Raw genomic sequence first — 14954 nt, forward strand, 5'->3', positions numbered from 1 at the left:
GGACCCTGCAGTGGCTACCGCGATAGACACAGCCAGCTGAGGGAAAGAGGGTCAATGTAATCTTGAAGGCCCATCGGATGTTCGGGGTCCCAGCCCAGCCAGGAAGGTGGTCTTCCACAGGTTCATGAGCTGGGGTCCTGATGGATGGAGGGCTCCCCAGCCCGGGGGGGGGTAGCGCCCACACAGCCAGCTCAACCATGTCCAGCCCCCTCCCCCACCCCTTGCCCACCTTCGTAACTTCAGAAGCCTGACACGGGGTCCTTCAAGCCATCTGTTATATTATTGTAACAAATACAGTTTTCATTTTACAGTTAAATAGTACCCAAGATAGGCAATTGACTGTACAAGCAAGTTGTGCATAAAAAAAAAAAACCAAAAACCAAAAAACAAACACACCAAGCAGCCATAGTGCAAAGCAGGCCCTCCGGTGCCCCTCAGCTCTCACCCTGCCTCAGGAAGACCCGCTCACGGCAGGTAGGGCGCCTCAGGGCAGCAATGTTACAAAAGACCGGTGCCCAACCCCTGCCCGGTAACATTGTATCAACCCCTCGGCCTCCTTGTGCTTTTCTTTCTAGCCAGTGCTTTCGAGTAGCACTTTAAAGTAGCCTTACAAATAAGGACCCATTTGTTTTTTTTTTAAAACAGCCTATATTCACCGTGGGACCCACAACAGATTCAGCTGTCACTGTTAGTCAGGGGTGGGGAAGAGTAGGGATGACCGGGAAGGGGGTGGGGGCTGGTGGTGGTGATTTTTTTAAATCTCCGTCCGCGTTTGGGTATCAGGAAGGGTAGCCGTCTGGGGTGGTTTACACGGTGGTAGGTGCTGGGATCCTTCCTTGGTGAGCGGACACAGTCCACACCATGGACCGGTAGCAAAGCAGGTAGGAGAGCAATGGGTTAGAGCTGCTTCCTGAGAAGAGGCAAGGAGGCCCCTCTGGGTGAGGAGAGCTGGAAAGTTACCTCAGCTACTTCCAAGAGACAGAATTTCCTCCCCAGGGAGGGTGGGACAAAGGAAACTGTAACGGGAGGTATCTGCCAGGGACTGTCAGGACTCCCTGACCTGCCAGAGTGTGTATGTGGCTGATACAGGGACCGGCAACGGAGAAGGCCAAGCACTGTGACAGGGACCGTCCCTAAGGAACCTTGAAGAGGAGGGTTCAGGGGCCACAGAGGATGTGGCTCACGCAGTTTAAAAAAACACCTGTGGGCCAGCTCTGGTTAAGAGCTCTTTAACCCATCCCACCAACCTCCCACAATTCCCATGACCCAAGCCCGAGGCCACGGCCTCCCTTCCCATCTGCCAGATCTCACGATGCCCTCTGACCTCTGCTTGGACACCGCTCCCCAGAGCCCCCACAGGACTTTTCCAGCTTTTGGTCCCCTTCTGTGAGGAACATGAGGTGTGAATGGCACGAGGCTTTCATAGACACAGAACTTCTGCCTGTCAGAGACCTTGATTTAAAATGCCTGACGGAGACACTTAGTGGGGGGAGGGCACTGTCAGGGTTGTTTGCTTCTAGGTGCTAACAAGTTGGGAACGGGGCTGTGGGCCGTGAGGCACCCCCGGGACACAGCTTGGTTTGATCTGGTGAGGGAAGACCCTATCCATCCTCACAGTTAAGACTTTCTGCCAGGACCTCTCTGTCCCTGGGGCTCTTTGGGCTGGAATGCACTTGAAGGCGCTGAGGCCTTCCTCGTTTTAGGGACCTGCCATCAGGGACGAGCCTGCTCCGCAGCCTATCGTCCTCAGCTAAGCTAGAGCTGGTCAGGGGCTGCTGGCCTGGCATCGTGGGGAAGTCAAGTTGGGGGCTGATGTGGGTGTGTCCTAGGCCCTCCTCCTGTACAGGGGAGTGACGACATCTCAGGGATTGGGGTTTCCAGTTGATTGGACGGGTATGGCTGCAGAGAGAGAGGGGGCTGGTCCCTGGGGTGGACATCTCTGAGCCTGAACTTCTCTTGCCAGCAAAGGCCCCTCCCTCATGGGCAGGGGTAGCCTTTGACTTAGGAGATGATCCTGGGCGGGGCAGGGCGAGGGACACGGGTCTGGGCTGGGGCATCGTCCTGTGGGAGGTCCCCACACCCTCCCTCTGTTCAAACTCGAGGCTGGACAGAGCTCTGGGAGCCATCACCAGCTCTGGTCCCTGGGACCAGGCCAAAGTCTGTTTTCTTCCTGTAGGGGCCGGAGGGACGGTCCGGGTGGCCCGCAAGTCTCCAGGGCGCTCAGTAGGGCCTCCACACGGCCTCGTCCATGCGGCCCGGGGTGCTCAGGGCCGTGGGTGAGTTGCTGTGGCTGCCGTCGGCCTCCACGCCGTCGGCCTGGCCCAGGCTGGGGTTCATGAGGTTGCCCGCCGACACCGAGGCGCCGCTGGGGCAGGAGGTGAGCATGCGGGTGGGCGAGCGCTCGCCGCCGCCCGCGGCTGCCATGGAGAACTGGTAGGAGCCGGAGGAGGCGCCGTAGAAGAGGTGGTAGGGCGCGGGGTTGGCCTGGAAGGGCCCGCTCTGGCTCTGCGGGGCCCCGGGGTAGGGCGGCGGGAGGTAGGTGTGGTGGAAGCGGCTGCTGGCCGGCATGCCCGCGACGCTCAGGCTGCCCAGGCTGGTGCCCGACGGCGTGGCGCTGTAGGGGAAGGCGGCGGACATGGCGCCCGGGTAGTGCATCCTGGGGTCCGGGAAGCGGCTCTCTGTGAGACTCTGCAGCGTGGGGAAGGAGCGGTCGAACTGGCGCGGGTCCGAGAAGGGGTTCAGGTCTGAGGAGCCTGGGGACAGCAAGATGGAGGTCAGATGCGCAGGCCAGCACCGCCCGTGGGTCCTCTCCCACTGTGGGATGACCCCGTTGGGGATCGCTTCCTCGGCCTGGGCCGGGCCGTGCAGGAATCCCGTGGGAGTGGACCTCCCGGCCAAAGCAGAGGGGGCAGCCCTCCTTCCTCCCGTGTGTCTCTCGGTGCCCAGCCTGCTCGGGCAGGCACCAGACAGGACGCCCACCAGCTCACTCTGAAGAGCTGGCAAGACCAAGGGTCTCAGGGTCTCCATGAGATTGGGAGCTGGGCCTTGCCTCTGAAGAGGAAGAAACTGAGGCAGCCATAGAGAAAAGCTAATTCTCCCACTCAGGCACAGAAAGTACTGGGATGTCCCAGAAGGCCTCTGTCCTCTGCTGGGACGTCTCTGTCTCTGTCTCTCTCCCTCTCTGCGCGTGTAGGTGGGTAGGTAGAGTGGGGTCCTGGCTGTGGGGGGCTCTTCTCATCCTCACCCTCACTTCCTGAGCCTATGCCCCCCCCCCAGGTTGCCCTGCAGGCTGGCACTACCTGATGGTCACACAACTACGCTCACGACACCCTCACCTGCCCCCACTGCAAAATGAAACGCTACCTGGAGGGGCCTGGGAGTCCCACCCCGGCCCCGTTAGCATGCAGTCAGCACACAGCCACACCAGGGGCCGGATTTCCCAGCGGGCTCCAGGACAGGGCGTGCCAACCCACACAGCTACTCTTGTAATCCCAGACCCCAGTCCCAGCATTCGCACGGGCTTCGGGAACACAGCTAATCCCATTGGTGGGAAAACAGGGGCCCAGTTAGGCGGAGGCATGAGGGTTACAGGGCACACTGTCCTGAGCCCCACCACTGACCTCATAGGCCATTTGGATAGGTCACATGGGCTCTCCGTGTGGCCTCTGGAGCCATTTAATCATCCTGTCTTTGATTCTCACGCCCTGCCTTCCCCGAGTGTCCTTTGTCAAGTTATTAAACCTCTCTGTGCCTCCGTTTCCCTGGATCAGATTTAATACACTTAAAATGCCGAGGACAGAGCCAGGCCTGGCCATCCAGAGTGCTCTCTGTGTCTTGCTGCGGCCACTGTCACACCTATTGCTCTAGGTATCCAGAAGTGGCTGGCTTGGGACCCTGATAAGACGAAACCCTGGCCTGGGGCCCCTCCTCCTACCCTGGCAGCAGTGGGCAGGGGATAGTCCTAAGTAGTGACCCCGGACCTGAGGCTGCTAAGCCTCACTTTTTGTCTCCTTCATCATGGATGAAAGGCCAGGGAAGCCCTCTCCCCGGGCCAGCAGGGTTGATGTCTATTCTCAGTGTATCCTCTGGCCGTTGCCAAGATCTTCCTAGGCTTCCTGGGCTCTGCTCAAGGTTTCAAGCGTCCTCCCTGGGTCTCTGGTCCTGGCTGGGGGTTGTCATGAAGGGCTGCCCCTGGGTCCAGGTAGAGAGAACAGGCAAGGGGCAGGCTGCTGGAGCTTTCCTCTGGGACACCCTGGCTGGTCAGTGTGTCCTTGAGGCTTGTGAGGGAGAAGTACCTGAAGCCCATAGACATGCAAGAGCCCCCAAGAGGGAATGTTGGGCACCGATGCCCGCCGATGTGGGACCCTGTTCTCAAAGCAGAGCAGACAAGAGCTGGGATGGGACGGCGGGACTGTGGCCCCGCAGCGGAGCATGTGCGGAGCTGCCGCTGTGCCCACCAGCTGCCCCCTCAGACCCTCGGCAGATTCCTCAAACTCCTGCGCCCACGGCTTCACGGCCTCAGGAAATCCGAGCCGCCGGGGCCACCGTCAAACAGCCAGCAGCAGGGCAGGCAAATGTTTATTTTCTCCAAATTGCCCCAGCTGCTGTATGCAGCTGAATGAGCCCTTTGAGCTGTGAGAAGACCCCATTGTGGGTGTCTGCAGCAGGGGCGACCCGGGTCTTGGCAGTGCCGGCAGTGACCAAAGCTAGGAGTCAAAGCGGTTAGTGGGCACTGAGGACAGTGATGGGGCATCCTAGGGGAATCTCTGGGACCTCGTCCCACCAGGAGGAAGGACCCAAGAATGTGCCTCTTCACACCTGAGCCTGCCAAAGCCGCTCTGCGGCGGGAGCCTCTTTGCAGTTTATGGATGAGAAAACACAGGCTCAGAGAAGTCAGGCGACTGGCCGAAGACCACACAGCCGGTGCAACGCAGAGTGAGAACTGGTCACGCCCACCAGATGGCCAAGGACGTGCTTTGTCCCTGCTGTGGGTATCCAGGGTCCTCTCCTGAGCGCCAAAGGGCCAGTTGGAGCAAACATGGAGCCGAAGACTCCCATCTCAGGATGCAGTAAAGGAAGGACTGGCCATCCATGCCACGCTGGCTAGGTGAGGCCCAGATGGGTGGGAAGGCTGGTTCTGGCTCCTGGGAACACTGAGTCCAATGACCACACCCTTTCACTGTGACGGGGAGAGCATGTGATCTTTTCACCCTGGTGGACTCTGGGGTGTCCCTGGCTCAGCCCTATCCTTTTCAGGCTCTGTAGGTTCCGGCCTGTGGGGTTGGGCCAAGGGCAAACTCCTGGACAAGGCTGGGCATGAGGGGCAAGGCACTTACTGAGTCCGGAACCTACTGAGTGCGTGTCACTGTGTCATGCCCAGAACACATGGTTAGTGTTCCCGGCAATGCCTCCCATGGAAAGACCGGTGTGGAGAAGAGCAGAAGGCAGGGCAGAGGGGTGCCAGCATGTAGCTGAATCTGGCCCTCATGTTCGGGCCCTTCTCAGGCCTTTGGAAAATCCCCTCCTAGGGACAGGCCAGGGAGACTTTGGACTTGGCCACCAGAAGGCTATGTGGCCCAAGGGCAGCCTCAACCTTCTTCAGCATCAATTCACTCATCTGTCATGGTGGCCCCGAGCCAGCACTGGAGAGCAGAAGGGACAGGTACCACACAGGGCAGCAGCTAGCCCTCTGGCCTCTGTGGCTTGGCATCTGCCCCTGCCTGGCCAGAGCCGGCTACATTAACCTCCTCGCAGAAGTACAATGCCTGCCTGCCTGCCTGCCTGCCGTGGGGCCGGCCAAGCACCTGTTCTGGACCAACAGGCCTCAGAGAGATCTGCTGGCAGCCTGGCTTGCCTCATCTGAGCAATGGGGACAGGCCGAGGGCTCTCTAGTCATTTGACTCTGGGTAGAGAGACTGGCTAGGAGGCGCTGGCACCCGTAGCACCCTATTTGTGGCGAGAATAGCACTCAGCCCACCCTATCCTTCCTCACCGTGAGAAAGCTGAGGTGGCAGGGGTGTGTGGACAGTGGGGTCACAGTGACCACGGCTCTACCGACACCACAGGATTAACTTCACGTCACCAGGGAATAGTGAGCTTCAGAGGGAGGGCTGCCCACATCTGCTCAGACTTATCCCGGGGTCAGGCACTGTGCATGAGTCAGTGAGCTTTGCTGAGCGAACGGGCAAAGGCCTGGTACAGAGAAGCCCTCAGGGGGCCTGCAAGTGTAGACTGCAGACTGCCGCAGCTGGCCACCAATAAACAGAGGGGGCGCCATCTTCCCCAGGGACTTGGCCTGGGGTAGCAGGACCACATCCTGGGTCCTCGCCCACCCCGCTCCACCCACTCCCCACAGGCCTCTCTCTGTTCTTCCTTACCTTGGATTGGGGTCTGGGCCTGGCTGCTGAAGTGGCTTGTGGTGCTGAGAGAGCCCCGGGGGCTGGGCGTGCTGGGTGTTACTCGCATGCGCAGGTCTCCGAAGCGGTCGGGGAAGGCCTTGGTCTGGTCTTCTATCTTCTGCCGGTGCCCTGCGGAGCACGGAGAGCCCGTCAGCCACTACAATGCCTTGCCTGCTGGGAAGTTCTCCCTGGAGTCTAACTGGAACTGTCTGGTTTTCTGAACAGGACAGAGACCGTGGCCATGTGCCGCCTCAGGCTCCCTGATCTCTCCTCAGAACCGTCACCCTTACCTCACACCCTGGGCTCTGACTGGACCAGCATCCTGAGATGTTAAGCTCTGAACTACCTCAGTGTCCCCAACGCAGTCTGACAGGGGCCTCAGGAAGGAGGGCAGAGGTTTGGTCATTTGAGGGTATACAGGCTTCTGGTCCCTGCCTAGACGCAGGGCCAAAGGACCAGGGCACTTGGCAGACATGCAGGAGACTGCCTGCCCTCTCCAATACCCTCCACACAGCCACCGTCCGTGCAGGAGCCCCGGGCTGGCTGTGCACCTGCTGGAGGCACGTGAGAGAGACACCACGCATGCTCGTCAACCACCCATCTCTCATTTCTCCAACACCGAGGCCCTGCCAGCAAGGGCCCATCCTCACCAGCTCTCAGAGGTTCCCTCCCCAGTCTCCTTTGGGGTTTGTGTAACCTCAGAGGAAGACTCCATTCATGGAACTTTCTAGAACGGTCTCAGCCTGGCTGTGTTATTCTGCTACTTTCTCTTGGAGGGACACTCCCGGGAGCTCAGGTCCCTCACCGTGAAGCGGGGACAGTGGCCAGCCTCTCTGAAATGCCCTCACTTCCACATTTGGAAGAGCTCGCGAGTAGGATAAGAAAAGCCACATTGCTGGATGTCCCGTGGGCTTGCTTGTCACACTCCCTAGGGGGTATAACTGCCCCGCCCCCATCCCTTTCCTTGAGAGTGATTCTGAATGTCTCCTTTGGCCCCATACAAGCTCACACCTCCCGTCTGGCACCTCTGCCGAACTAACGCCCAAACACTAAGTCCTTCCGCCTCCAGACTTTCTCTCTGAAAATGGGGACTGTGGCTCGGAGACCCGTGGAGGCTTGTCTGAGGTCACATAGTGTGTCAAGATGGCAGGGCTCCCTAAACCTGGACCTGACAGGAACGTGTAAGGGGGATGTTCAGCATGAGAAGTTTGCTTGAGTCTTTGGGTCTGGAGTGTCGTGAACTTCTCTAGACTGACAGAAAGGCGGGTTAGTACCGCTGGGTCTTTCGCTGTTCTGTCTGAAGTTGGACGCATGAGCCCAGGGCTTGAAAAGCACAACAGGACCACTGACTGACCGCCGCTGGGGTGGACGAGAGACCTGAGGAAGGGATGGAAACAGCCTGACTCTTGATTTTGAAGGTGGGACCTTAAGGTTCTGGGACCCGTGGATCTCAGAGTTCCTGCTCATGTATGCTTGGCCATAACTGTCACCACCCTGCAGCTCTAGGAATTGAAGGGGAAAGCAAGGCCTGGGGACACCGGGAGTTGGTGCTGTGGACTTTGAGGTCTGGGCAAGTCTGTGACAAGACAGGCGGGTGGCTGGGAACTGGGCAGGAGGAGGAACTTGTGGTTCACTGAGGATGGCTGTTTGGTATGGTGCTCTGGTGTAGTTTCAGGCTTAGCAGAAGTGTCAAAGCCCAGCTCTGAGGCTACTGGATGAGCTGGGACAACGAATTCCAAGCCATCTCAAAAGGCAGGAAGCCCACCGGATAAATGGGCTGAGGGCTGACCCGAGGGCAGCTTGGGTACAAGGAACTGGCTGTCTCAGTCAACCACAAGTTCCAAGGCAGCCCAAGAGGGCCACACGAATGCTGGCGCGAAACCTCAGGCCTGCCATTGTCGTCACCGATGAGCCAAGTCCCCCGGCTCTGAGTCACAGGGTTCTGGGTGTTTACAGTCGTTTCCGCGGCCGGCAGAAGGAGAGCAGGGCTTGGGGCCAGCTCAAGGATGGGCCCTAACAGGTGTAGCCTGGACCTAAACCCATCCCACCGCATTCCACCTTGAGCTACAGGAGGAAGGGCAGATGATGTAGCAGGACACCGAGGCAGGGGTGGTGACCCGGAGGTCAGCCCAGATCCCTAACTCCAGGCCCAGTGCTCCTTCTGGGCCGTTTGCCCTTGGAGTGCCCGCCGGTCGGAGGGAACCCTGTGGCTGCGCAGCCATCTGGGACCCCATGGCTTGCCCGGTGCTTACCCATGGTGAAGGGCAGGCTCCCTGGCAGAGAGGAGGGGCTATGCGGCGCTGGACCCACTTCCAGGGAGAGGCAGAGGGGAGCCTGCTGACCCCACGTGGCCAGGGCGCCAGAGAGTCTCAGAGCCACGAGGCTGAGGGCCTCATGCTGGGAGCAGAACCCAACGGAAGCGCCAGAAGCACCGGGCCTGTGCCCGGGGAGGAGGTGGGCCACAGAAAAAAAAAAAAAAAGCCTTTCATTCCTTTTCCCACAGTGCGAGCATGGAGCTGTCTGGTTCCCCCAATCACTCGGGTCTTGCCCTCCTGTGCTTGGGGGATCAGTCCCTTCCTCCCTCTACCCCACCACACAGCCTGCTCTCGGAGGTTCCTCTGCCTCAGAGTGTTGCTGACTTAAAAATCACAAGAAGTTAGCATTGGTCAGACTGACCTCCAGCCCCTCCCTACCCCTGTGGAAAGGAAGGAGGCAGTGGGCAGCTCTGGCCTCCTGCTGCTACTAGCCCAGCCTCTCTTGTACTCTCTGTCCTTCTCGGTGTAGGACAGTCTCTGTCAGAAGGGCTTCCTGTCCTTTGGGCCCAACCCAAGAGCCCCATGAACATCCCCCAAAGCAGTGAGAGCAGAAGAAATTGGAGCTTGCTGGGCAGAGGGCGCTCTCTCCATGGCAGGATCAGGAGGGACAGCCCTGCTGGCCCCAGTGGCCTTTCCATGAAGGAGAACCACCATGTCCCCACGGCACAGGTGCCTTGGAAGAGCCACCGGCCGGCTGACAGCTCAGATGAGACAATTGACTACCGTTTCTCCCGGGAGGCGCCCGTTAGGGCTCAGCCCAAAGTGCTCTGTGCATGGGGAGGAGGGTGGGCAGGGGAGCACACAGAACGCCTGAGTTGCTTTCCTATTGCGGCTCTCAGGCCACACTCCATCCCCGGGGAGCAGGCCAGTAAGCAGCCACTCCTCCATGGCCTCTGCATCAGCTCCTGCCTCCAGGTTCCTGCCTGCCCTCAGAGCTGGGTGTAGCCTAAGAGCCTTAAGAGGAAATAAGCACTTCCCTTCCCAAGTTGCTTCTGGTCCTGGTGTTTCATTAAAGCAACAGAAACACCTAACTAGGACACACACAGGGGTCTTGGTGAAGCCGGCAGGGTTCTGCCTTGCTTTGAAAGCCAGGTGGAGCCACAGTCACACAACTCCTGCAGTCCAAGTCCTGCCTTCCACAGGGCCTCGGTTTCCATATCTGTACATCGGTTGCCATCCTACCCCTGTCTCTGGGGTACATGGGTCTGGTAAAAGTGGAATCCTCGTGGAAAGAAGGGTATCTGGAGAAGGACCCCTGAGTTTAGGGCCTGCTGACCTCAGGCAGGGAGTCTGTGATCCCAGTGAGTGCCAGGGGCCCTGCCTGGGGGAAGGAGATCTCAGACAGCCCACTCCAAGGCCAGTAGCCCCAGTGGTGGCTCTGGAAAAGTTGCTGACTCCCACCGGGCCTCCACTGTTCCTTCTGTAAAATGGGAACAAAAAGCCTAGAGCTTCCCTAAAGGTGAGGTCCGGTTTGAGCGGTACACAGCCCACAGGCTCTGACCTTCAGGGGAGGTGTCAGCCCTGCCCTGCCCTGCCTCCCATTCCTGGGGCATCAGAGCTATAGCTGACCTCACAGGTAGGTCAAAGCCCCTGGCCTGGGAGACTCCCCGGGATAGATTAGGTGGTCCAGCTGGGACTCCCCGGGATAGATTAGGTGGTCCAGCTGGGACTCCGTTACTGCCCCCAGGCCAGCACGGGCGCCTCCACCTGCCAGGTTCCTGCTGCCCCAAAGCCAAGCATCTGTCTGGGTTAGCTTGAGCCTCAAGCAGGCAGAGAAGGAGGTTGGGATTTCTATGCCTGGAGGACCACACATACAACTGCAAGGTCACAGCCCTCTGAGAGGCTCCATTGCCCCCCTCCCCAGCCCCCACCTCCAGGCTCACAGATGGAAAGGAAAGGCACAAGGCCAAGGTCACAAGGTGATACTAAACCCTGCAATAAGCTGCCTGCCTAGCCCACAGGAGAGCCGGGCTCCGGCTGGCGAGAGGCCAGGTCCATGTCTGGCCTCCACAAGGCAGGAGGTAGGATGCGGGGAGAGGCAAAGCCAGGCAGGGCCCAGAGAACAAGGTGAGCCCCAGCCACCGTGCCCGGGGCTGGTCCCGAGCTTCCCAGCAGCCTCCCTGCAGCCGGCTGCTCAGCAACCCACACACACAGCAGCCACTGTGTGCCTGCTGCTGAGCTTGATCTGCGGCCTGTGGGGAGATTTACACCGGACTCAGATCAGCCGCTGGGGTGGCAGGCGGGTGCCGGGCCTGGGGTGGTCTGCTGTGAATTGGCCCCCTGTGAGCAGATGAAAACCAGCGGTGGCTGGGCAGGGAAGCTGGCTGGCGGAGGGCCAGGGGCAGGGAGGTAGCTGGGCTTCCAGCCCAGGCCTGGGCCTGATTAGAGGAGCTGGGAGGTCTGAGGTTAACCCTTTCCCTCCTGCTGGGTACGTTCTCTTGGATCTGCCAGGCCTTACTCGGGTGCTCCCAGGCTCTGAGGTACCGAATGACCAGGTGTGGCTGTCTCTCTAGACCCAAGCATCCTTCTCTCAGCTTCTCCACACCTGGGATGACACCACATTTAAGTTTTCTCCAAGGCCTAGGTAGAGCATTGGGCCATTTTTCCCCGCCCAGGACTGAGCCTCAACCAGGAAGCCATCCCAGCCTGCCCACCCTCTGCCCAGTATGGCTTCCTCGCAGCTTTGCCGAAATGAACAAATTATCTACTTAGCGTCTTCCTGACCTATTTAAGGAGTATCAGCTAAACGCTCGCGTGGGCATCCTCAGGGCCGGGAGTAAGCGGCTGACAGGGCAAAAGAAAAGAACCTTGGCAGAGAGCTGGAACTCTGCCATGGGAGCAGCCGTGCAAAGGTCCTGAGGCAGGAGTGTCCCTGGCAGGGGCTGGCAGCTGGAGGGGGCTGGGTTGGGGAAGAGGGTATAAGAGAGGAAAGAGTCGTCGCCAGATTTGGCATGGCCGTGGTCACGGTAAAACCTGTTTCCCCTTTATTCCTCTGGAATGTGAGGCCCAGGAGGGTGGGAACCAGAAGGTGGGGTTCAGGGTGGTGTCCCTTGCTAGGGATATGGCAGGTGCCTGGGAAACTATTTGTGGAAACTGCTTTGTGTGCTTTTAGGGGAAGGGAAGCTTTCCAGGTCCCGCCCTCAGCCTCCAGCAGGGCGAAGCTGGGTCCCACACTCTTGGTACCTGCTGAGCCTGGCAGATGGGGTTAGGTGTTCCCAAGCTGTGGTCACTGCCAGTGTGGCCAGGCCCTGCACCGCCTCCCAGCGCTGGACCCAGCTCAGCGACCTGCATTTGAACCAGTCCCCAGTGACTGGGAGGCCACACAGGCAGGAAGCCACCGAGCCAGCCTCAGCCCCAGCTGGCCACCCGGCTGCAGGCTGGACACGCTCTGCGGGGCGCCAGAGGGGAACGACCCGGCCACAGAAGCCACAGCTGGGCCTCAGAGAGGCAGGACTCCCCGATCCCTGGACCAGCGCGACCCACCCACAGTGGCACTGACTTCACAGGGGTTGGGGAGTGGGGTAAGGGGAAAGCATGGGAACCAGAGAGCCATAGGCCTGCCAGGTCTCTGAGGGTTATGACACTTCCAGTGTGACAGTGAAAAGTCAGGAACCTTACTGTCCTGCCGAGTCCCAGACCCTTACACCCAGCCTGTGACTCAGCCTGGAGGTCCTACGGTCACCTCAGGCAGTGGCTCTACCTGGTGGTGGTGTGTGGGGGGGGGGGGGGCTGCTGCTCAGGATCAGTTCATGGAAACACTGCAAAAAGGTTGTACATACAGGGCCACTCAGTGACCAGCAGCTCTGTGTGTGTGTGTGTGTGTGTGTGTATGTGTGTGTGTGGTCTTCCCCCTTTACACAGGGAAACTGAGTCCAGCAAAGAAGAATTATAAACATGTTGGGACTGGAGGCTAGGTGCTGGAGACCTGATTTCTGGGTCAGGCAGGCCATCCAAGGGCAGGAGTTGACATGGATGGTGTAACCTAGAGAATGACGCTTCTCCTCTGCTCTGTTCCAAAAATGAGCTATGAGGAAGGCCCGGAGAGGAATGTGATGTGTCTTAGGCCACAGAGCAACCCCAACCTCCGACCCCAGCTACCTCTTCCTGTTTTTCCCCCTCCCAGCCAGCTTACTCCTGAAAGGGCCATCTAAGGTGTGACAGGTTGGGGAACCAGGAGGCAGAGGACTCCCTAGGGGCTCCCTGGGCGGGCCGAGCCACATCCTCTCTCTCCCATGGGCCCCAGGAAGCACAGGACAACAGTCAAACACAAGAGGCTCTTGAGACCCCCAGGCACTGCCTGGCCTCCTGCCACTTCTCTATCTCTCCCCAACTCCCAGCCCCACTGTGGCCCTAAGTGCCGCATCTTCACGCTGAGCCCACTCGGGAGACAGCGCACAGAGCTGTGACCCCTTTAATGAAGCTCTCTGCTGTTCCTGAGGGAGGTGGGGAACCCACTGATGGGGGGTGCAGGCTAAGTGTGAGGGCCAGACACAGGGGCTCATGAAGACTTTCCACCCTCTAAGTCCTTTGCTATGTACACACTGCCATCGGGCTGCAGGCAGGAAGGACAGAGCAGCCCCCCTCACAGAGAAGGCCCTCAGTGCTGTCTCCCGAATGGACAGTGGCTACCCTGGCTGAGGCGACTGTGATCACCTCCCTAAGTGACCCGCACAGATGAATTCATGGCTTCAGCATAGTGTCAGCCTGGGAAACTGCCTGGGTGAACCCATTTAGTTCAGGGCCTGGGAGGAGGCAACCCTGAGGTAAAGAGGCTTCCTCAGGCCACTTGGTCGAGCTCTGGGCCCTTCCCAAGAGCTACCTGCTGGAGCTCTAGATGGTGAGGGGAGGGGTGTCAGACCTTACTCTAGGGCCTGAATGGTTCTCACCAGTGTGCCTTCCCCCTCCCCCCCCCCCCCCCCCCCGCCACAAGCCACACTCCTTTGAGTCTCCTGAACACCAAGCAGAGATCCCAAGCCCCGGCAGCCTGAGTGAAAGCCTGAGGCAGGAGCATACCCCCACTGGCACAGGTCAAATTCCCCACAAGCACTAGGGCGGTCACCTCCCCACAATAGGGAGACCCTCTGGCTCAGCTGTCATGAGACGTCCCTGCAATTAGAGCGCAAATTCCAGGCCCCTCTCCCCACCCCCTGCCCAGCCGCAGACGCTGATGGACTCTGATGGACGGGGACTCCCTGAACGCAGTTGCTGCTCAGCACACATTGAGTTCCTGTTCTCCTCTGTGTGGATCTGTAACCAGTGTGCCTGAGCTCTGAAGACTTTCAGAAGTGGGCGTGGCTTCACCACACAGAGCAACCAGCGCCAGCCAATCTGGGGGGCTACTCCCCCCCCCCCCCCCGGCATCCTTCACCACTGCAGAAGCAGCTGGGGTACAGAGCAAACTGGCCTAACCCCCATCCCCACGGTGCCCCCACTCCTCCCTGCTGTCCCTAGAGAGGACAGGCCGTCTTGGCCTCCTTGCTGGCCCTTCAGAGCCTGGGGCTGAGCCCAGAGGTCTTGGACTTTAGGGCCTATGAGCATTTGGAGGGAGGCCCGCCCCCCTGCTGTCCTCCCCCCACCGCCTTGGCCCTGGCCAGGGCTCAGCAGCACTTACGTCGGGGTTCCCGGGGTCCATCCACAGTGACCTTGATGGCTCGGTGGTAGGTGGCCACTTGGGTAGGGTTGGTGAACACGGTGATCGTGAGAGTGAAACTCTTCCCTGGGGAAGCAAGGCAGGAGCTTGATGGCAGGCACATTCGGAGCCCCCGAGCTCCCTCCCGTGCTCTGCTGTCAGAGCCCTCAACTTTAGTCCCCCTCAAGCACAAAGAGAAGGGCAGGGAGAGTACAGTTCAGGCTGCCAGGGTTGGCGTTGAGGGGCTTTCTCCCTCCCTTCTACGTGACTACATTTTTGTATTTTTGTGATATTCTTTCTATTTAGGGACTCATACAATTCTGAGGTAAAGCTCACAGATGCGTGTTTTTTTTTTTCCTTCCCCAGAAAGGAATTAGTGCTCTTTATAGAAAAAAAAAAAAAAAAAAAAAGTTGAGAACACAAAACATATTTAAAAAGAAGAAACCCCACCCACAGTCCCCTGGCTGAGATAACCACCATCATCAGTTGGGGTTTTCTTTTCCATCCTCCGGGCGGAGCAGTTTCTGCACAGTTGCTGAGGTGCCAAAAGCTATAGCTTTTCTTCCTTTTGATTTGATTTGATTTGATTTTTTTGTCTGCTTGTTTTTGAGA

The 14954-nt window shown here is 59.0% G+C and overlaps 1 protein-coding gene across 1 annotated transcript in view; it reads right to left on the reverse strand.

The window, feature by feature from the left end:
• Nucleotides 1-258: 258 nt before the first annotated feature.
• The window catches only part of Runx3 (RUNX family transcription factor 3), a 54457-nt gene continuing 39761 nt past the window's right edge, over nucleotides 259-14954 (reverse strand). The window contains exons 4-6 of the mRNA XM_060379320.1: nucleotides 14325-14429; nucleotides 6378-6527; nucleotides 259-2753 (exon numbers count right to left, since the gene is read on the reverse strand). Of these exons, the coding sequence (XP_060235303.1) occupies nucleotides 2221-2753; nucleotides 6378-6527; nucleotides 14325-14429 (788 nt within the window). The 3' untranslated portion in view covers nucleotides 259-2220. The remainder of the gene's footprint in view (nucleotides 2754-6377; nucleotides 6528-14324; nucleotides 14430-14954) is intronic.

Source organism: Meriones unguiculatus, chromosome 3, assembly GCF_030254825.1.
Source record: "Meriones unguiculatus strain TT.TT164.6M chromosome 3, Bangor_MerUng_6.1, whole genome shotgun sequence".
Classification (NCBI taxonomy): domain Eukaryota; kingdom Metazoa; phylum Chordata; class Mammalia; order Rodentia; family Muridae; genus Meriones; species Meriones unguiculatus.